Below are 24,289 nucleotides of genomic sequence, written 5' to 3'. Positions count from 1 at the left end.
TTTTTCCAGCGTAAAAGAAGGAACATTTGATATTCCACATTGGAAGATCAAAATTTTATGTACTACTTCATAAATGGAAAGTCCCACAAATGAACATAGAGATTTGTGCTTATCTGTATATTGTGCAAATTTTGACCTTTTCATGCTAACTTTGAAGAACGTCATTAAAGACACGACTTACGACACCTTGGGTGGCCATATGAAGCTATTAGTGATGTGTGATGTAGAGTTAAAAACCACCACGAATGTTGCAGTTGTAGGTTATGACAAAGGACATGACTCAGCACATACATTGTTGGTTGTATGTAAAATTCTTCAGTTGCTACAATCACAAGCAGAGTAAATCAATGTTATTTCAGATGGTGCCCCTGATCATTTCAAAAATCATTACCAACTATCTGAATTCACTTAGTTGTTTGTGCCAATGGAATGGGTGTACAGTGTTACTGGTCACAGGATGGTGTAAGAGGCCCCATTGAAACACTGTGGTATTAAACATATGTCCAGCTTCAGTACAGTTGCAGTTCAGAATGCTAAAGATTTTACAAGTATGGTAAAATTGTTCACATCAACAAGCTTCATCTGATTGCCCAAAGTTGTAGAATTCTAATATCAGAAGGCAGAAGAATGATCTAAACAAATTAACAGTGTGAAAGAAATTCAGAAGACACAGTGTGAACTCAAATGATGACCAAACTTACATTGCATAACTTCAAACAGTAGGAAGAAGAAATTTCATTTTGTCCCAGAAAATCTCAGAAAAAGCAACTTTATACTCAGATTCACAATCCATTAAGTAGGATATTTATGTCATGTGTATGAGAGTGACTAGTGTATTTGCATAGGTTACAGATATGAGTTGTTAGTTAAGTGAAATCATTTTCAACTTTATGATACCACATGGACCAGCAGCTGGATGTAGATTTCCATTTGCAAGGCAGTGACCCTACCACTGGCACTCACTTCCAGTCTGCAGTGTTTTGCAGAAATATAAAATGAAAATAATTATGCATTTGATCATGTTTTTAGTTTATTGAGTTGTTAATTTCAGCTCTCAGCGGTGTTCATGGAAGTGCTATACTTTGGAACTTATATATTTTGCAACTTCCAAATATATTTTGGTTGTTCCTAGTTTATTTTAAAGTTGTGTATGCGACTTATTTTTAATAATTAAAAATCTTACCAAATAAAACTAGATATTTATTTCATGAGACCAATATGTGAGAATGTGGTAATAAAAAATAGTTTAGTTGTGCGGCACAATTTTTGGACATTTATAAAACCTGTCAAATTGGAAATTGGAAACTCTCTTTTTCAGGGAATATAGTACTTTACAGTACTGATCAACAGTTCAAAAACAAAATAAAAAGAAAAAAATGGGTTTGACACTTAAAAATAAAAAAAAGGGTTTCTTACATTGACTTGTGTTTTAATGTATGTTAAACTCAATGATATCTGAGATTATGAAGGTAAGATTTTTTTTTCTATGCCAGCCTGAATTGATATGGACTGTGTGTTAGGAATTATTTTCTAAATTTTTCAAAAGGTTTATGAGCTAGTGGTGTGGGCTGACATAAACTGTTTTTAACTTTTGATTGAAAGCTGTTGAAGAATGGAACATGCATGATTTGAAAAATGGTAGTTTTATGCGGATGGATAAGTTTCTGAGCACATATCCAAAGATCTGTGTTTCAGTGCCTGGTCAGTTTTTCTCTATGGTTCAGAGGTCAGGTTAAACTGTGTGTCCCCCATAACTGGATGAGTAAGTTAGCTTCTAGGTTAGAGGAAGGCAAGGGAATAGGACCATGCCAATTAAAGCACACGTTCAAATTTTCAGATTGGGAACAAGTGAGATGGTGCTGTGATAAGACATTGGACTCATATTCAGGAAGATGGAAATTTAGATCCCTGTCTGCCCAACCAGATTTAGGATTTCAATGGTTTGCTGAAATAACTTGAGGTGAATGTCAGGAAGGCTACTTTGAAAAAGACACATTCAGCATTGTCCCATATCCTTCCCTCAATGTGAGCTAGATCTCCACCTCTATTGCTATTGTTGTCAGTGGGCTGTCCCTTTCTTCTTCTTCTTCTTCTTCTTCTTCTTCTTCTTCTTCCAGTTGGTGGACAGCTTACTCTTTTTTTCCCAAAATAAACATAACAATTATGAATTGTAGTAGATGTAGGTAAAAATTGTAGTAATGTAAATACATCTGTTTGCATGAGAAGTCTGTTGGTGTAAAATGTTTACTCTAAAATGAAGTAAAGATATATGAAATTATGTAAATAATGTACAGTATGTTGCATGAAACTGAAATTTGAACAGTGTAAAAATCAGAGAAAGAGGAAATTACTTAAAATGTGTTACCATATACAGTTGGTAGTTATAATTGAATGAACCGAAGACATAAACTGAAGTGCAGAGATTTGCAATAAAGTTGAAGGGAACACGATACATCACCAAGAAAAGATTAGGAGTTATGATTTGGTGTAATGCAGTTAGGAATAGTTAATTTCACAATAAAGAAAGCAATGAAAGTTCCAAACTTTAGATAAATATGAACATTGCAGTTGTAACTGAATTATGAAATTTGTGTTATTAAAAAAGCAACTCAGGTCAACACAACGATAACTTGGAAGAAGCTCTTTCTCGGTATTTTTTAGAAAGAAAAAAAAAAAAAAAGTGGAATTTCTTTACATAATTTGTTGCAAACCCACACCAGTTCTCATTTCACCAGCTATTGGTTTCATTATTATGATGGTAAGATCTGTAGTTACTTGTATATTGTGGTAGATGAGAAAATTTTACGTGTTAACCATGTGGCAAAATACTCTCCTCTTGGAGTGCTGTGATTTGCCAAAAACACGTTTCAACATCTTGAACTATTCATGAGATACAATGGATGTTATGAATAGTTCACACTTGCCACATTTCATACCCAGCAATGTATGACGTAAAATGCACAAAACATAAACTCATAGTGACTCCTATTTTTAATTGCAATGCTATTCAAGCTTAATTTTGAAATGTCACAATAAGTATGACCGTTAATTAAATGATAGCTGCTTCATAATGGAGCTAACAAATGAGCCTATAAAATTTGAAAGACTAATTTTTTTGTCTAGTAGTTTCTTTAAGACTGTTTGAGATAAGAGTGCAGAGCAGCCAGGGTGTGCACAGCCCTCTCTTCATATGGTTACTGCTGCGTCTTGACTGGTGGGTTGACCAGCGTTCTCTGTGTGCACCCACAGGCACAAATAACTGTGATTGACTCTCAGTGGCAAAAACCATAGAACATCCAGTTCCTTGCACAAAATTCTGTTTGCACTGACATTACCACTCTTATGATGATGGTGCAAGTAGTGAAGCAGAAGAACCAGATTCGTGGGGACTGGAGGTATATAATATGCCCTCATGGAAGAAACACATGGAGTATTTGCAGCTGAATCTAGATGAAGATACATTTAGTGTAGAATATTGTCCACAGTCTACAATCATGTTAAAGGAAAACTTGTGTTCTTCATTTACATTCATTCCTTGATGTGTGTGGCATATTATTTTGTAACTACTCAGTACAGGCAGAAAGAATACATTTAGTACCTTACTGAGTAATCCTGACCATACACAGTGATAATTCATGCGCTAGGGATCCTTACGCTAACATTGCAGTATCTATCTACTTACTTATGAGGTTTAGAACTTGAATTTGTTTAAAGGAAGTAGCAGCACCTGTTCAGTGAACACAAGACAGTGGAACAAGTTTTATGTTTTGAGAACATTGTTAAGTACTGTATTGAGTACATTTTCAACCACTATTCAAAAAAAAAAAAAAAATATGCACTGCTCTCTGATGTACTTTTCAACAATAGTGGAATGGCAAACTCTCCATTTGACTTTATCCTCACAAACCCCATTTCCCTGCAGACATACTTAAGGCCCATTTAATCAAGTTGTATGAATGTAATTGGCTGCAGTGAATTTCAATAGTCAACTGTATTATTCAGATTTGAGTAATTCATGTATACTTCAGTGTATTATTACTGTTTAAAATCCCTAAAATATCTTGGAAAGTATAAAAACTGTTCTTGTGAAGATGATTCATGTTAATCAAATCCGTCTGTCCCGAGCTGAGTATTCCAGAATTGTCCATATCATTTCAAGATAATGCAGGGATTGTCCCAACTTGCAGGCCATTGCTGACACATTCTATTTTCTTAGCCTGTTGTTACTATAGTTTGGCTTAACCCAAAAATTGGTTTGAATACTGCAGTGTTTTATTAGGCATGGTCCTTAGTGGAGGTGGTATATCCTTTGGTTTTTTCTGGTTATTATAGGAGTTTGTATAATTTAATGTGGAACCAAACCATGATGCACCTTGGCATTTTTCATATAGACAGATGATTGCCAGAGGTGGAAGGAGTGATAAATTACAGAAAAAAGTTCCATAATTAATCGATACGATAATTGAACTCCACACTTTGTCCATTATTAATATTTGTGCACTGAAGTAATTGTTATGTGACATGTTGTTTATGATTATTATTGTTGTTGTTGTTGCTTCGACATTTTTAAAATATCATAATTAATGATATTTCAGGCTTTTCTTTAACAAGTTCTCACCATTTTTCGACATAGTAGGTGATCAGTGTCATTAATACCGTGACTCGGCTGAATGAAAATTAATGAAAACTATATTGAGGTTTGTTTACAGTAACAATCCAGTAGAGTAATAAAGATAACTGAGAACTGCTCAGCAAGCAATAAAATTCCTTTTGTGCCAAAAATACCACTTGTAAGACACTTAGGAATTAATCTTTTGAACCAGAAGCACAAAATGCTCAGAGCTGATATTTTGAACCTTATGATGTTCTTTGAGCTCCTTGTATAGCATTGTATTGCATCACAGCATTTTGAAATGGTCTTATTGTTCCAGTATTGATACCCCAGGCGTTATACAGCGTGTTTCCAATCTCTTCAAAGGACATCCTGAACTTATTGTAGGATTCAATACATTCCTTCCACCTGGATACAAGATTGAAGTTCAGTCAAGTGATCAGGTATGTAAATGCACTTGGGAGATTTTAACATGACGTATTAGCTTTATCACATAAAATACTAGAGTGTACAGAGAGTATGACAATGCACTACTGCAAGTAGTGGCATAGTCATGAAAAAGTTTCCAGTGATCCAGGAAAGTATTTGCTTTATTTTTCTTCCACTTTCAGATGACAATGTTTGTTTGCAATCAGGTTATTAATTGTGATCTATAATGATCAAACTCAGACCTAAAAGATATAAGCACATAGAGGTAGCCTAATAAAAAACAAACTCCTAACCACATAAATGTAAAACGGAGAACAGCTGTAAAGCAACTACACAACATATTGATGCCTGAGGAAAAATGTGTTGCATTACACATATCATGCTGTTCCATGTGATGGTGTAGTCAAAATCATTAGCCAATTTGGCTTGATCAGTTAAATAAAATTATGGCGTCTGAAGAGCATCATTGAAGTATAAATACTGCACATGAAGATAGACTCTGTTATACTGCTGTGCTGCGGCAAGTAACATGTCTCCATCCAAGCCCACTAGATGCTGCTGCACATCAGTTTACATGATTTTGCAGAAGTACATTCCTTGTAATGAAGTGTATAAAAACTTAGTTCACATTTTATGAAAGGAAATTCAGAAGATAAAGTGAAATGATTGTGCTGTCACGTCATAGAATAAATTTAATGGGAAAGAATGCTTTATTAAAACATACATCTTTGTTAGAAGAATACGGAGTCTCTTTACACAACTGAAACAATTTAATTACAGAAAAAATTACAGCTCACCAGCGAAAACATTATCAAATGTGGACAATGTGCTCACACAAGATGCCCACCAGACAAGCGCTCACACTTTAACCACAGTCAAAGGGAATGAAAATGTCATTGGATGCCACAGTATCTCTGCCATGCATCATCCATACAACAACCATCATTATAAAGTATCAATACATTAAAATAGATGTTATAAAATTATACAGTCTAAAAAGACATATATATATTCCACATCAGGAATCCCATGCCACTGTACAATATAACTGTTCATGATATTTCAAATGTTTGACTCATAAATAAAACAAATTTTTTAGTTGTCAGGGCTGTGTTCGTGCATTCTGCTAGCTGATCAAGAATGGGTAAAATCACTCGAATAAAAGTAATGGTACAACGTAAAAAATGTTAATTCAAAGCAGTATTATCTATTCTTGAGAGCATGAGTGATTTTTTATTGTCAAATAAATTAAGCAGTTTTGTGTACTATGCACAATATATTTTTATAAGACAATCAGTATTAAAATACCCATAGAGAAAAACAGGGGAAAAAGGAGGGAAAAAGAGAAATACTCTACACCTTGATAAATAAAGCCAAGAAAATACATAAAATCCCACAAAGTGTTCCACAAATCGGCAGCCTCCAAAAGCAATTCCCCCAAAAAGAACGATAAAATATTAAAATGTCATTGGACACAGGAACCTAATTATAGCTTATCCACTTGTAAATCACGAAATGTAACTAGCAAAAATATGTTATTAAAATGTTTGTCAAAAATTTTTCATAGTAAATGTACTACTTAAGATATTCAGAAGGATTGAATTATACAAACCTATATCAGTACTGGTAGGCTACTCTCTGCCAGTTCAATGGCCACTTGTGAACTCACAAATTTTGCCAAACATGTCATTGTCTTATGTGTGACACAGTAACATTAGATTTAAAATTTTGAAGAAATGATGCTGTGACATCCAGTGACATTTTTATTCCATTTCACTGTTGTGCCTGTGGTTTATTGCGAGTTCCTGTCTGGCGGGCATGTTGCATGAGCACATTGTTAACATTTGATAATCTTTTCACTAGTGAGCTGTAAGTCTTTCTGTAATTAAATTGTTTCGATTGTGTAACATAGGTGTTTATTTTAATAAAGCTGGCTTTCCCGCTAAAAGTATTATATGAGATGTAAGCACAGTCATTTCCATTTTATCTTCTACATTTCCTTATATAAAATGTGAACTGAGTTTTTATATACTTCAGTATGAGGAATTTACTAATTTGAAGTCATGTAAACCGACATGCTGTGGCGCCATCTAGTGTGCTTGGGTTCTTGACACTGCAGTGTGGTACAACTTGAGTGTCACTTCATGTGCGATATTTAGGCTTCAGTCATGCTCTTTAAATACCATAATTTTATTTGTTTGATGAAGCCAAAAGGCTATGATTTTGACTGCACCATCACATGTGATAGTGAGAGATGTGTAATGCAACATATTTTTACTCTGGTATGGACATATTGTACACTTGTTTATAGTTTTATAGTTGTTTTATAGTTTTTTGCTTTAAATTTTGTATGGTTTGACGTATTTTGTAAATTAGGCTACCTCTGTGTGCTTATATTTTCTAGGTCTGAAGATGGTAATTACCGACCAAAATTAATAACCTGATTACAGATAAACATTGTGATCCAACTGGAATTATAATAAAGTAAATAATGCAACAAGTATATTATGATATAAATTACATAAAATTACTTGCGCAACACTATGTAGCAGGTGATTCTATCTGCCCTGCTGTGCCAGTGACATCAAAAACTCTTATTTTTAATTTGGTTATGAAGTGAAAATATCCAAGCCTGAATATGTAAATTTAACATTTTTCACATTTTTGTCACATACATTCTAATTTGGTGAATTTCAGGGGCATTCATTCCAAGTATCAGTTTCAATGCCTAGTCCCAGTTCAGTGACTGCAGTACCTACACATGTGGCAGCTGGCATGGTGACACACCATTTGTCAATCCCAGCAAACCTCAACACCTCAGTGGCAGCTGGTGCAATACCAGCTACAGCTACACAATCAAGTCCTGTTGCTACTGGGATTGTGAAGCCAATTCATAGGTCAGTAAATCTATATAGATTGCTTTTATGTATGAAATATAGAGACCAAAGATAAATTTGAAAGTCTCAAATGTGAACATAAAATAATAAATTCAAAACTTAACGAAGATAAATAAATGTTACTATTAGATGTACTAGGGACTGAATTCTGACTGTCACGTTTCCACAGTTAGAAATCCATCAATTTACTGATAAAAACAAAAGCCTTTAGTGTGAGGAGGGGGTTTTTCATCCAGAGTAGAAAAAAGGGAAATGGGCCACAATCACGCGCCCCATCGTGCACGCGTTTTATCTTCAGTTTGTACAGTGTGTTTTCTTCTAAACTATTCTACTACATTTGAACACTCTCTCTCTCTCTCTCTCTCTCTCTCTCTCTCTCTCTCTCTCCCTCTCTCTCCCTCCCCCCTTCCCTCCCTCCCTCCCTCTCAACCCCCCTCCCTCCCTCCCTCCCTCCCTCCCTTCCTCCCTAAGGCTCTACAGCCCTCGTCTCTCGGACCCTTTCTCAACACCTACACCCCTACTTAACTTCAACTCCTCACTCTCCATGGCTCCCCGCTCTCCAGCATGTGGCCTTCCTTGGAACTGGTGACTCAGGACACTGAGCTACATCCATCAGCATGGGAACCAGGAGAGAAGTGGGGCTGGCGTTCCTGGAAGCTGTGGGCTGCAATCCTGTTAAGGCTGTGGCAGGTTGGTGTTGTACCTGGCTCTGGGATGGCTAAAATCTGAGTCTGGAACAAATAATTATGGAAATCCTCTGGGAATGATGTGTCCGTGTTTGCCACGCATTCCCCATGGATGATACGGTTGGAGATACCTGGATCTGGCATGCAGTGTCATTTCTCCCATGGCCAGACCCAAGAACAGGGTAACCACAGTTGACGCTCAGTGCTGGCAGTGACAAGAAACATAGGTGTCCGAAATTCCAGCAGCTTAGTCCCTAGACTCTTAGCCTGGCTCCATTGCAAGGCTGGCGTGGGCAGACCCAGAGCAGCTGGCGGCAGTCGAGGAGTGAGACATCTGGAATGTGTCTGTAAGGAGACCAAACATAGGAGTAGGGATATGGGACATAGATGGCTGAAACTGCTGCAAAACAACTCTAAAAAGGACATGGAAAAACTATATGAAGGTGGATGTGTAGGCAGGAGTGCTTGGAAAGGAAAATTGCAGAGTACAGAGGGTGGAAGTGAGAGTGGGGACAAGTGAAAAGTTAACCTGTTCAGACAGAGGACATAAATGAGTGCAGAAGCCTGGAAAATGGGAACTAATGATACTGGGAAGCTACACGTGCATTTGGTAGCACTTGGTATGTATCTTTATGCCCACAGGCAGACGGGTGTGGCTCGAGGGCAGAGGTGAATGCGGGAACACTTGAAATTGAAGGGTATTGTGCCTGTAGCCTGTAGAGCATAGACAGGTGCAGGAACACTGAGGAAGGAAAATGATTGGGGCTGGAAGGCATAGTTTGTTGTGGAAGCACCAGAAAAATAGGAAAATGAGTACAGTGATCATGCCTGAAAAGGAAAGTCAAAAAGTGTGCTAAGATTAGACACGGAAGACTGGATTAGACATTTTTTTGCATGGATGAGGCACAAGAAGGGGCTAAGGGGGGAGGGAAGGAGGTGTGGTTCTAAGAGATGTTGAAAGGACTGTGCGTCAGGGCAGATGTGGATGCAGGTTCAGATGTCTGATAGGGAGGAAACTGTTGCAGTGTTGTCTGGCAGTGAGTTACCTAGCTGGAGGAATGTCAAGGGCCTTATCCAGGGTCGGGCAGAGTTTGAATGCTGCTGGCCAAGGGTTCAGGTGCCGTGTAAGAAGCAGGAAGCTGTAGCAGTTACGTTCGGAGGTGGTTGACCTTGAAGAAGCATTTGGGATGGTAGCTGGGTACCTCCAGTGACATGGAGATGCTGACCAGCTGTTTCATAAGGTGTCTCTGCTTCTGCTGTATGTTGGATAGCAAAGATAAAACATGGGGCATATCTTCCATGTTGAGGATAGACAACTGGGAACTACACATGTTGGTGGAAAAAGTCGCTGTCAAAGTCTTTGTGATATAGGAGTCACGTTCTCACAAAGACATTGTCTACCTAGGGTGAAAACCATGCATAAAAGTTTAAGTTCACAGAAAAATATCTCGTCATCACTTGCTGTTGGATGGTACTTGGCACTGGCGCTGATGGATGTACAGGGGCTTGAAAAATCCATATTGCCAATTGATATGGCACTAAACTTGGCAGTGGCACTGGAGCCAATGCAGGCATTTGGACCCAAAAAATCTTCATCAACTGATATGTCTTACCCCAATTAGGTGAAATGAAAACACAGTGCAGGTAAATGATGTAGAACAGTCCCATTAATAAATGCATCAACAAGAAATGCCTATTTGGAGAAAAGTTAACCACTAATGATCGTTTGTGAAAGTATGCACGTGATTAGCATTGAATTTGCACAAGTCCAAACTTAGGCTGAAGGCCTTCATGATGGAACAATCAGAGTCTGCTATTCACTTGGTCACAGAATAAGATACTGTCTAAAGCTCACTAGGTAGTAGAACGGTGTTCTGAACAAAACTTAAGACCTACAGGTGCAGTCAGCACACAGCCTGGAGCTCGACGTAAGACTCACTTGAAATGGCATTGTGCCATCCTTAATACCCAGGCCTTTTAGAGATACTAGAGCGACTATTTGCAATCATGTGATATGCAGAAACAAACAGGTCTGACGGGTCAGCAGTTATTAGTGGACCTTGCACTGCCACCTGGTGGCCTAGTCAGCATGTGTAATTGAAGCTCTGTCATATGTTGATGTAACCCCCTCCAGGTTAGGCTGCTTGCATACCACAGGTATGAGGGAGGTTGCAGGGCTGCCGGGCAAGCAGCCTATACACCACACTTGTCCCCTTCCCCTTCTCGCCTTGCTGCCCGCTTCTCGCCTTGCTCCCCCCCCCTCCCCTTTTCAACACTTTCTCTTGCCACTTCCTCTTGCTCCCCCCCCCCCCCTACTTCCACCTGGCCTGCGCATCCTCTTGCCCCCCCCCGCACTTCCTCTTGCCCCCCCCCCCCGCACTTCCTCTTGCCCCCTCCCCCGCGCTTCCTCTTGCCCCCTCCCCCGCACTTCCTCTTGCCCCGCCCCCCCCGCGCTTCCTCTTGCCCTGCCCCCCCCCCCCCCGCACTTCCTCTTGCCCCCCCCCCCCCCTGCGCTTCCTCTTGGCCCCCCCCCCCCCCGCGTTTCCTCTTGCACCACCCCCCCTCGCTTCCTCTTGCACCCCCACCCCCCCCCGCTTCCTCTTGCCCCCCCCCCCCCGCGTTTTCTCTTGCACCTCCCCCCCCCCCCACGTTTCCTCTTGCAACCCCCCCCCCCCCCCCCGCACTTCCTCTTTCACCCCCCCATCGGCCCCCCACCCGCGTTTCCTCTTGCACCCCCCCCCCCCCCCCCCCCGCACTTCCTCTTGCCTCCCCCCACGCTTCCTCTTGCTGCCGCCCCCCCCCCCCCCCCTCAACTTCCTCTTGCTCCTGCCCCCCCTCCTCAACTTCCTCTTGCTCCTGCCCCCCCCCCCCCCCCCCCCAACTTCCTCTTGTCCCCCACTTCCTTCTGCCCCCACCCTTCTTCCTTCTACACCCAACCCACTTTGCCTTGCCCTCCCTCCCCATTTCCTCTTGCCTCCCGTTCCATTTCCTCTTGTGAATTGCAACTGGCTCTTTAATCACACAAAGTATCGAGTAGTGTAGTGTTGACAAGTTATGACTGGATTTGTGATTTCTTGTCGGGAGGTCACAGTGTATAGTAACTGACAGGATGTCATCAAGTGAAACAGAAGTGATACCTGGAATTCCCAAAGGGCGTGTTATAGGCTTTCTGTTGTTCCTAATCAGTATGAACAATGTAGGAGACAATCTGAGCAGTCCTCGTATATTGTTTGCGGATGATGCTGTAATTTACGATCTACTAGTCAGCAGAAGACCAAAATGAATAGCAAAATGATTTTGCATGACACAAATATCTTGTCCAAATGTGGCATTTGACACAAAACAATAAAAAGTGTGAAGTCTTTGATATCAATACTAAAAAAAATTGTTGAATTTTGGTTACATGATAGATCATAAGAATTTAAAGATTGTCAATCCGATTAAATATATAGGGGTGAAAGTTATGAACAACTTAAATTTGAACCATCACATAGAAATTGTGGGGAAGGCAAACCAAAGACTGTGTTGTATTGCCAGAATATTTAAAAGATGCAACAGATCTGCTAAATAGACTGCCAACACTAGACTTGTCCACCCTCTTCTGGATTATTGCTTTATGGTATTGAATGCTTAAGACATTGAAAAAGTCTATATAAGGGCAGCTCATGTTGTTTTATCATTAAATAGTCCAGAGAGTATCACAAATATAGTACACACATTGGGATGGCGGTAATAAAAACAAAAGTGTTTTTCATGTGGTGTGATCTTTTCATGAAATTTGAATCATGAACTTTCTCATCCGAATGCCAAATTATTTTTTGACTGCCACCTACATAGGGAGAAATTACCATTGTAATAAAATTAGAGAAATTAGAGTTTGCATGGAAGGATTTAAATTGTTAATTTTTACCACATGCTATTTGGGAGTGAAATGACCAAGAAATAGCCCAATAGTGGGTTTGTGAACCCTCTGTCAAGCATTTAAGTTTGAATTGCTGAGTAGTTGTGTAGATATATATTGGCACCATGTACTAGCCACCAGCAAGTCCCTGTATTTTGTAACAATTTTCTAATGATCTCACCTTCCTCTATACAACTGTATAGTTTTCAGACCACCTTGTAGAGGTCTGAACATTATATGGCAGGTAATTGTGCATAAATTAATCATTAGTGGTCCAACCACACTATCATGAGTCGGTCCAGATGCAACTTCCACCTCTGGTTATGCCTTCCGATTTACAGTGGCATACTACTCTGTTCGTTGAAAAGTTGTCAATGCAATTCTATATATATCTTGACATGTCGTTGTGGTGGTGGTGGTGGCGGTGGCGGTGGCAGCAGCGGTGGTGGCAGCAGCAGCTTCCAGTACAAAGAGTGGTTTGATGCTGCTCTCCATGCTAGTCTAAACTGTGAAAACCTTTTCTTCCCTGCCTAATGACTGCAGCCTACATCTATCTGAACCTGCTTACTTTGCCCAAACTGTAGACTTCCTCTACAATTTGTATCCGCTGTGACCCCCCCCCCCCCCCCCCCCCCACACACCCTCCTTTGTTGTGCCACTCTGCCCTTTCCACCAAACTGGCAGTTCCCTGTTGCCTCAGATGTGTCTGATTCTTTTAGTCAAGTTGTGTCTTTTTATGCTGATAGTGAACTGAACTGTAATAGGTATAGATGTACTACCTTAAGTGATATACAAAATTTGTGCCACACCAGGACTTGAACCTGGATTTCCTACTTACCACGGGTGGTCACCTTACCAATTAGACTATCTGAGCACACACTCCGAACAAACCCAAACTTCCAAATGTCACTGTGTATCTCTTCTCATAGACTATTAATTCATTTCAGCACACTTGCACATCTTATGATTCCCATGCAGGTTTTAGAATCAAGGCAATGAGAAGTCATTGATTATTTTTGTGATTTTTGTCATAGGACTGTCTTCGCCTTGCATGCAACAGCTTCCCTGGATTAGAAATAACAGCCAAGCAGTTTATATCTTGTGACAAACTACAGTTTCAGTTATTGAAACTAAGTTTTAAGGCTCGTGATAAGCAGGAAATCCGGATTCGTGTTCCGCTCGTGATAAGTGGTAAACACGGGTTTGAGTCTTGTCTGGCACAAATTTTCATTTGTTACTTTAGGTTGTACATCTATAACTATTACAGTTAAGTTTAACAGCAGGAATAAATTTCAATATTTGAAACTGAAGTTTGTCACCAAATGTAAACATATAATTTTTTTCTCAACAATTTCATTTAGTAATTCTTCATTGGTTATCCAATGTACCAATCTAATCTTCAGCATTCTGTTTGTCAGAAACACCTTTTTTGTAACTGTCAGTCTGCATTTTATATCTCTCCTACTTTGTTCGTTTTCAGTTATTTTGATGCCCAATCAGCAAAACCCATCTACTACTTTAAGTGTCTCATTTGCTAACCTAATTACCTCTGCACGGTGTGATTTAATTTAACTAAATTGCATTTATCTTGTGTTACTTTTTTATATCCATCTTATGACCTCTTTCCAAGACATTATCCCTTCCATTTAAGAGATCTTAAGAGTTCAAATTTCTCTTTTGTTTCCTATACTGCTTCCTCGATGTAAAGTAGAATGACATTAAAGATAGGCTACAACATTGTCTCCCTCATTTCTCAACTACTCATACCCTTTCACACCCTTTGTCTCTTATAACTGCAGTCTAGTTTCTGTGCAAATTGTGAAAACTCATTTGCTCTCTGTATTTTATCCCTGCTACCTGAATAATTAGAGTGTATTCCAGTCAATATTGCCAAAGGCTTTCTGCAAATCTTCAAATGCCATATATGTAACATTGCATTTCTTCATTCGCTCCTTTAAGATAAGTCATAGGGTCAGTACTGCCTATTGTGTTCCTCCATTTCTTCAGAACCCAGGCAGATGTTCCCTGAGATAGGCTTCTTTCCATTCTTCTGTAAATAATTTTGCAACCATGGACTATTAATCTGATGGTTCTGCGGTCTTCACATCTATCGACACCAGCCTCCTATGGAACTGGGATTAGTACACTCTTATTGAAGTCTGAGGCTATTTCGCCTGTTTCATATATCTTGTATACCAGGTGGAATAGTTCTGTCATGGTATGTTCTCTCAAGGATATCAGTAACTCTGAGGGAATGTCATTTACTCCAAGTGCTGTGTTTCGACTTAGGATTTTCAGTACTGTGTAAATTGTTTTCATGCAATCATATTTTCCATCTCATGTTCATGTACTTCCTCTTTCCTATCCATGGTATTGTCTTCCAGTTTTTTCCTGTGTATAGTCCTTCTGTATATTCCTTCCATCTCACAGCTTTTCATTCTTTGCATAAGTCTGGCTTGCTATCTGTGCTCATGATTTTCATATAGCTGCTTCGTTTACCTCCAAGGGTTTCTTTCAGTTTCTTATATGCAACATCTATCTTCCTCACAGTCATGCTTCCTTCTGCAGCTTTACATTTCTCTTTTAGCCATTCATGCAATTTTCACTTTCTGGCAATATCATTTTTCAACATTGTATTCCCTTTTGTCTATTTCATGTGTTGCAATTTTATATTTTCACCTTTTGTCAGTTAAATTCAGTGTCTTACATGTTATCCAAGGATTTTCACAGAACCTTGTCTCTTTGCCTAGTTGTTTCTCTGCTGCCCTCACTACTCTGCTGCTTTCATTATACAATCTTTCAAAATGACCCATTTGTCTTCCTTTGTGTTCCTCTCCCCTTTCAGTGAATCATGGCCCAACACTCCCTTTGAGTCTCTCAGTAATCACTGCTTCTTTTAATTTATCCAGGTCCTATCTCCATATCATAGATTTCTCCAGTTTCTTCAGTTTTAATCTGCAACTCCTAACTAATAAATAGTTGTCAGTCCACATCTCACACTGGCAAGGGGTTTTGCAGTTTAAAATCATGTTTCAGTATCTCTGTCATATCATTATATAATCCATCTGCAATCATGCAGTGTCTCCAGCTCTCTTCCACATATACAACTTCATTTCATGCTTCTTAAGCACTGAATAAATTGTGCTCTGTGCAAAATTTTAGTAGGCACCTTCCCCTTTCATTCCTTTTCTCCAGCCCATGTTCTCCTTTTTTCTTTTTTTTTCTTTCTGTTACTGTCAAATTCCAGTCCCACAGCACATTGAAATTTTTGTCTCACTAAACAATCTGAATTAATTTCTTTCATTTCATTGTACAGTGTTTGTCTCCACATAATGTGTGGAGTTAATAGGCATATAAACTTGTATTGCAGTGGTGGGTGTTAACTTCTTGCCCATCTTGACTACATTCATATTGCTGTTCATTGAAGTTCATCAGCATTCATATTTTTATATTCATTATTAGGCCTACTCCTGCATTACTTTTATTTGATTTTATATTGATAACCCTGAATGTTCCTTACATGTGCATTTTGTTTACTTGATGACAGTGCACAACTACACTGAAGTTTTTCTTGAAGACAAAAAAACTTTCATGCAGTGAAGGCTTTCACACACTTTAATTAATGATGGATCTTCCTGGTTGTATGGTCATGGTCTGTTAAACTGTTTCACTGCTGGCATTTCATCCAGAACTGCGTTGAGCATCTCAGTGGAGCTGGAAGCACCTCTGAAGGTGTTTAGCCCAGCTCTGAATGAATTGTCAGAGACTTTACAGTTTTATGGACCATGACCATACAACTTGGAAGATTCACTAACAATCAAAAAACATTGCATCAGTTTGAGCTTAACCATTCGCTGTCCTCTGGATATCTTGAATGAACAGAGAAATCATTATTTCATGCAATCTGTGCTCAGAAAGAATGTGCCCAATGAGGAGTTTCTTGACTTTCAGACAAGTTATCTACTTCCCTGGCGTTGTTGTTAAAGTAAACACAATAAACTGTTGCTGTAGGAGGGGTTAGTGCTTATTTGATAAAGAATATATTTAGTTTCACGTTACATCCAGTGACCTTTCCACAGTTAAGTAGCTTCTGCATATTTGATACAGAATATATTGAGCTTCACATTAGATCCAGTGGCCTTTCCATAGTTGTGTGTCTTGAGCTGATCTGTAAAGTGCACACTCACTTATTTGTGCAGCCATCACTTTTGCAACAGCATGTTAGCCAAAAGTAGGAATTGTATTGTGAAGCAGTTTCTGCCACCTGTTTATCACCTTCCATTTTGGTATCAATGAAATCAGCAAGTGAACACTTCTCACCTAGTTGTCCTGACACATATTTGACTTCATAAAGGATTCTCTTTTCAGCAAGGATTAAGATTCGCCTGAAGCTGCAATACTCTTCTTTCTGCTTTTCTTTTTAGTCATTTTGCAAAATAGTTATTGAACTGCAATTACTTCCTCCCTTCCATATTGTCTTTTGTGGCACGGATTTATCTAGAACATATCCTGTAGTATGTAGGAATCTGTATCGTCCACGTCTCCTTCCAGAGAGCAAAATGTTTGCTGTTGACTGCCCTGTTAGGTTCTAATCATTTTCTAGTTGAACTTGTTAAGTAGAAATATCTTTCTACCTTCTTAACACTGTCTTCAGCAGCAGCATATTGGTGCTATTATACTCTTGTGTTGATAACCCTGTATGTTCTCTACACATGTATTTTATTTGCTTGACAGAAGTGTAGAGCCACATTGAAGGTTTTCTAGAAGTCAACAAATATTGCATCAATTTGAACTTCACTACGTACAGGCCTCTGAATATCTGGATACATTTGCTGAATAAAATTTTTTGTGAGTGTTTGTTGCCAACAGATCCAGTACATTTCTGCCACAGGTGGACTGTCTCACTAGCTGCTCAAGATAATTTTCAGGAAACATGTTTAGTATGATACCACAGTATTCAGTATCCTTATGTCTCATTCTAAGGGAATGAATCGTATCAGTATAGATGGCATATTTAAATGTTCCTCTATCACTGTGGCCTGACTTTAGTATTATTTGTATTATTTTCTTAGGTTTTTGTGAAACATTCCACCACTTTCATGGGCGATTTTGGTGTACTGTACGAAGATTCAGGTAATATTTTGTGCCCAGCTTGGATGCTCCTCTTCAACTAGATTATGTCACATTGTGAGTGTATTTAATTGATCTCATTAGGCACTACAGAGTTTTTTATGACATTTAAAATCGTGTTGCCATTGGTGTCCGACTTATGATTTTGGTATGTACAATGCAAACCTTAATATTTCAGTGGTGTTCACTTCTGGTTTCAACATTGGTATGTTACATGCAAATTATTCCAGTAATGAGTGAAGAGTAGTTATAGGGTCTTACAGTGAACACTTCTGCAGTTAACTAATAATAGATTTAAATTTTCTTGCAGTGATACATATTCCCCGTTATAGCCATTACTGGTGATTCTTCTGTTTGCTGTGCACCACTCATAACAACACATCAGGACTACAGATAATTTTCTCATATTTAAAAAAAAAAAAAACCACATGTGCACACCACACATACTCTGTTACCAAAGTAGCCACGAGGGTAATCCCAAAAGTAATGTCTCCTATTTTTTTATAAGTACATAGACCTGTTTATTTCTACAATGGTTTACAACAGTTTACAGCTTGATCATTTAGCTATTTTTCAACATAATCACCATTTCTGTCGATGCATTTTTGTAGATGCTGTGGCAGTTTTTATATGTCCATGTCATACCACCTCGCCGCCATGTTATTCAGAAAGTTATGAACCTCTTCTTTCACCTCCGCGTTGGAGCTGAATTGCTTTCCGGCCAAATGTTCTTTTAACCTAGGGAACGGGTGATAGTCACTGGGTGCCAAGTCAGGACTATAGGGTGGGTGAGTGGGTGATTATGTTCCACTGAAACTGTTGCAGGAGAGCAACGGTTTGCCGAGCAATGTGTGGGCGAGTGTTGTCATGGAGAATGTGAATGCACTTGCTCAACATTCTTCTTCTTCGGTTCTGAATTGCTCGTTTGAGTTTTTTCAGAGTCTCACAGTACCTGTCAACGTTAATTGTGGTCCCAGTGATTCAGCTCCGACAACAAGGTGAAAGAAGAGGTTCAAAACTTTCTGAACAGCATGGCAGCGAGCTGGTATGACATGGGCATACGAAAACTGCCACAGTGTCTACAAAAATGCATTGACAGAAATGGTGATTATGTCGAAAACTAGCTAAACATTCAAGCTGTAAACTGATGTAAACCATTGTAAAAATAAACAGGTCTATGTACTTATAAAAAAAATAGGAGACCTTACTTTTGGGATTACCGTCGTATGTCTGGAGTGTAACACATGTCTGCTCTGAAGGGGGACATGCAGTCTCCATGTGATAGCATAGCTCAAGAACTGTGGACCTGAGATAGTCACAGAATCAATGGAGCCTCTGTGTTATGCTTTCTACCATGCTCCAAGTCAGTAGGTCACAGTCAGTTGTGGGGACATAAATGTGCTCCTGTTCTTAGACCTAGTGAGATATGGTGGGTGTCTTCATTACATCAACTAGCTTCCAAAAGCAGCAGATGATGGTTTGCTAGATCAAGATGGTGGCATCACTGATGCTAAATGACCCACAACTTGTAGCTTGTTACACCCAGTGAGTCAGTGAGCTGCTATCAAAAACCCCACCACATCTCAGATAAAATCCCTAGTACACTTACTGAACTCATATTGGGCTTCCTTCCAGAACTAGTTTCTATTTGATGTGAGGATTCCATCACTCACCTGATATTCTAGCTCCCATTTAAGCATAATTCCTCTTACTGTGCAAGTGTGGACGTTGCAGACAGTTGAAAGCAGTCTTTATAGGTGAGATTGCTAGTACTTGCTCAGTTGTAGTTTTGTTGATAACCGTAACTAATTTCTGTTATTAAAGCACAAAAGGACAGTTGTATGGCCAATTTCCATATTCAGCCTCTGCCCAGAAATCTTCATATCAGACACCAATACAGTTACTGTTTAATTCCACATGAAGGCATGTAATTAAGGAACTAAACTAAGCCCCGGACAAGCTAAGTGTGACAGTCTATGATTAGTGTGCATTGCCGAGGGCTGGTGCACTATGCAGATTACTTCAGTTCTCTTTTACTCCAACCTTGTCACATCCTGTATTACGGACCTAATAATCCAAGTCTCTGCATAACAACATTGTGATGTGACTAGCAAACAATAGTTCGGATAGGGTGTAGTGAATTAGGCAGATTTGGCTTTGAAAATAGTCATATTTACCCCTGATAAAAAGTATGGACATAAACTCAAGTCATGGAAAATGATTTGCAACACCTGTTGGCCTTTGTACATTATTCTGAAGTATTCAACTGCATGTCATTTGCCAGTCAACTTGTTTCCAATAGAGTAGTCAAACACAGCTCTGAAACCCTGATAGAAGATGAGTTATTGAAATCTATGTGAGTAGAGTGACATGAAATTTTACACAATAATGAACAGGAAAGTAAGTGAAGCTGTATTTCTTTTAAAGCAAGGATAGTGAAAATCATATGGAAAAATCAAATGTTTTATGTGACACAAGTAATTATTTTAGGACCAGAAAAAAATTTGTATGATTACACAGGAAGATGATGACAAAGAATGTGAAGAGTGGATGAAAATTTTGACCAAATCAGATATGTAACACACACAGATAAAACATTATCAATAAGAATTCAGGGAATATGACCACAGGCGAAATAGTCAAAGATTTCTTCATGTAAAACCTGCTGTCCCCATGCATTGAGCTGCTTCACTGTTGAGGTACAGTAATATGTGCTAGAGGAAAGAGTGGCTGTGGTAAGGAAAAACAACCTGTGATCAGTGAAGTCCATAACCTGGCAATGGTATTTCTCTTTCCAGCTAGTAAGGTGAGCGGAAATAATTTTGATCACATCTGGAAAGGGCAGTATCCATGGATTCCTTTTCATGATACACAGTAAATGAGATTTAAAGTTTGTTACATTTAAATAATAATTACTACCATACATAATTGATGGTAGTAATTATTATTTAAATGAGCAAGATGTATGAGACAGGCGAAATACCCTCAGACTTCAAGAAGAATATAATAATTCCAATCCCAAAGAAAGCAGGTGTTGACAGATGTGAAAATTACCGAACTATCAGTTTAGTAAGTCATGGCTGCAAAATACTAATGCGAATTCTTTACAGATGAATGGAAAAACTAGTAGAAGCCGATCTTGGGGAAGATCAGTTTGGATTCCGTAGAAATATTGGAACACGTGAGGCAATACTGACCCTACGGCTTATCTTAGAAGCTAGATTAAGGAAAGGCAAACCTACGTTTCTAGCATTTGTAGACTTAGAGAAAGCTTTTGACAATGTTGACTGGAATACTCTCTTTCAAATTCTGAAGGTGGCAGGGGTAAAATACAGGGAGCGAAAGGCTATTTACAATTTGTATAGAAACAAAATTGCAGTTATAAGAGTTGAGGGGCATGAAAGGGAAGCAGTGGTTGGGAAGGGAGTGAGACAGGGCTGTAGCCTCTCCCCAATGTTATTCAATCTGTATATTTTGCAAGCAGTGAAGGAAACAAAAGAAAAATTCAGAGTAGGTATTAAAATCCATGGAGAAGAAATAAAAACTTTGAGGTTCGCCGATGACGTAATTCTGTCAGAGACAGCAAAAGACTTGGAAGAGCAGTTGAACGGAATGGATAGTGTCTTGAAGGGAGGATGTAAGATGAACATCAACAAAAGCAAAACGAGGATAATGGAATGTAGTCGAATGAAGTCGGGTGATGTTGAGGGTATTAGATTAGGAAATGAGACACTTAAAGTAGTAAAGGAGTTTTGCTGTTTGGGGAGCAAAATAACTTATGATGGTCGAAGTAGAGAGGATATAAAATGTAGACTGGCAATTGGAAGGAAAGCGTTTCTGAAGAAGAGAAATTTGTTAACATCGAGTATAGATTAAGTGTGAGGAAGTCGTTTCTGAAAGTATTTGTATGGAGTGTAGCCATGTATGGAAGTGAAACATGGACGATAAATAGTTTAGACAAGAAGAGAATAGAAGCTTTCGAAATGTGGTGCTACAGAAGAATGCGGAAGATTAGATGGGTAGTCACATAACTAATGAGGAGGTATTGAACAGAATTGGGGAGAAGAGAAATTTGTGGCACAACTTGGCTAGAAGAAGGGATCGGTTGGTAGGACATATTCTGAGGCATCAAGGGATCACCAATTTAGTATTGGAGGGCAGCGTGGAGGGTAAAAATCGTAGAGGGAGACCAAGAGATGAATACACCAAGCAGATTCAGAAGGATGTAGGTTGCAGTAGGTACTGGGAGATGAAGAAGCTTGCGCAGGATAGAGTAGCATCGAGAGCTGCATCAAACCAGTCTCAGGACTGAAGATCACAACAACAACAACATAATTGATCAATTAACATTTCTTGAGAGTATATTAAATTTTAGGGTCTTGCATTGAGCAAGTCTGCCCTTCTTCAGGCTTTTCCAGTGAGACGACATCATGTTGTACAATCGAGATTCTGCCAGTTATTCATGTCTTTTTGCATGATATTTCAACTGCGCGACTTGCAGTCTTCTCAAAGTGCTGTCTGATACTGATTCCAGTGTGGAACAAGTCGGGTAGTTATGCCTAAGGTGTTCTACATGTTCCGTCTGCGGTCCACACCACAATAGGCACACTGTCTGTGGTATGCACCAACCAGTACCAGTAACTGTAGTGTTTTCTTCTAGCTGTGGCTGTTCTGAATGCTGTGCACATACTGTGTGGTTATAATCCACTTTGAGTCTTGCTGTATAAAGTTCTGAATGACACCCAATTCATGCTAGAAATTTTATCTTCCAATTGTCGTCATTTAAGCCCTCCTATTACAGTGGTGTGCCATTTTAGGCATTCCATACAAGATCTGTGCCCACCAGCAGCAGCTGCAGTGTTATTTTCAGGCCACTGGTGTTCAAATCGTTGCTCGAAACTTGATAGGATGTCCTCAGGTATTGGGTCTGTCATCTGAAGTACCGTTTCAAGTGCATTCTTTGTTTATTTACTTGACTGTTTTCTCTGTCTCCATCTTCATACTTATGGCCCCTGGACTCTTGATGTTGCCTCTGTTGCGTCTTCAGAAGATTGAGTGCCGGGTTCCAGGCAGAGCTCAGCTGGAAGCTGGTGTCACAGTTTATGAAATTCTCTATACCTTAATCTCAATAGATTCCTTGATGATGCTGTCCCAGCATCTCAGTCTTTGTGTTAGACTCTTTGCATCATTATAGTTCGTAGAATGACTGAGTTCTAAACAATGCTTGGCAATCACTGACTTTGTTACCTGTCTCATTGTAGTATGCCGTTGGTGTCAACGGTCCCAGTCGTCTGGCTGATGTATGCCATACCACATTCACTTGGTATATGGTAAATGCCCAGTTTTTGTAGACCCAGGTCATCCTTCTCACTCTCTAGTAGAGCCTTAATCTTGGTGGGTGTCATCCACATACCTAAAAAAGCTGTTCAGTTGATCTGGGGCCAATGTAAGTCCTTTTCTTCAAATATCTCCATGAAGAGTTTGGTCACCACCAGTGAGAGAGGGCTGCCCTTTGCCTCCCATGTGCTTGTAGAATTGACCCCCATATAGAAAGTAAGTTGAGGTCAATATGTGTCTGAATAAGTCCAGGAGGGTACCGTCGAACTTTTCCCCAATCAGCTTAAGTGAATAGTTCAGTGGTATGCTGGTGAACAGGGAGACCATGTCGAAACTGACCATGATGTCAGAGTCCGTGATCTGTAGCTGCCTGAGGTTAGGTGTTGTAGGAAATCCTGTGAGTTGCGTATGTGATGGGCACACTTCCCCACATATGGTGAGAGCATCTTGTGAGCAGTAAGATGCACTAATTTTGCTGACAATTTGATGTCGAGGAACCCATTCCTTGTGCACCTTAGGCAGGCAATAAAGTGTGGATGGTACCAGTGCTTTTGCCCTTAGCTGTTTAACAGTCTTTTCTGGAAGGCTGGTTTCCTGTAGAAGAGCCCTGATCTTCCTATCCACCTTGTCTGTGGGGTCCCTTTCTACTGGTCTGTATGCCAGATCATCCAGAAGCTGTCGCACCTTACAATCATAATCTGCATTCTGTAGGACGACGGTAGCATTCCCCCTTATCTGCTGGTAACACCACAATGCTGTCATCTTCCTGGAGTGGTTTGAGGGTCAACCTCTCTTCACCAGAGATATTTGAGTTGTGCAGCTTGGTTTTGTTGAGCGCCATACACGTCTCTAATCTGACTAGTTCAGCCTCACTGGCAGGAAGTTTCAGAGACATTTGCTCCACTACACTGATGAAGGCTGCAACAGGAACATAGCTCTGGCTAACTGCAGAATTAAGACCTGTGCCCAGTACTTTCAGGGTGGTTGCATCAAATATATTCTTGCTCAAGTGGACAACCATGTGAGCGTTCTCGTTATACTGCGACTTGTTGTTAAGACGTTCAAACTTGGCTAGTTGATAGGACACTTATTTATTCCTCAAGCACTCTGCTAGGGACCAGGAGGTACCATCAACTTGTGCCATCAATTCAGTCCCAGTATTGTCTGGTTACAGATTTTACTATGAAAAGGTGTAGAGACAGCAACTCTCTGAATGTCACAGCAATTTGGTGGTGTGTGTTACGTACTCTCTCCCTGACTAATGCTAAGCTCACTTAATGTTTAATTCTTTTGGCTG

The 24,289-nt window shown here is 39.5% G+C and overlaps 1 protein-coding gene across 1 annotated transcript in view; it reads left to right on the top strand.

Moving 5' to 3' along the window:
• LOC124556790 (paired amphipathic helix protein Sin3b-like) overlaps positions 1–24,289 on the top strand; it is a 289,392-nt gene that overhangs the window by 94,719 nt on the left and 170,384 nt on the right. Inside the window, exons 5-6 of the mRNA XM_047130801.1 lie at positions 4,932–5,055; positions 7,739–7,938. Coding sequence (XP_046986757.1) covers positions 4,932–5,055; positions 7,739–7,938 — 324 coding nt within the window. The remainder of the gene's footprint in view (positions 1–4,931; positions 5,056–7,738; positions 7,939–24,289) is intronic.

The sequence above is a fragment of the Schistocerca americana genome, chromosome X, assembly GCF_021461395.2.
Source record: "Schistocerca americana isolate TAMUIC-IGC-003095 chromosome X, iqSchAmer2.1, whole genome shotgun sequence".
In the NCBI taxonomy this organism is placed as follows: domain Eukaryota; kingdom Metazoa; phylum Arthropoda; class Insecta; order Orthoptera; family Acrididae; genus Schistocerca; species Schistocerca americana.
The sequence above is the reverse complement of the archived record's forward strand: the minus strand, read 5'-3'. Positions and strand labels throughout refer to the sequence as shown.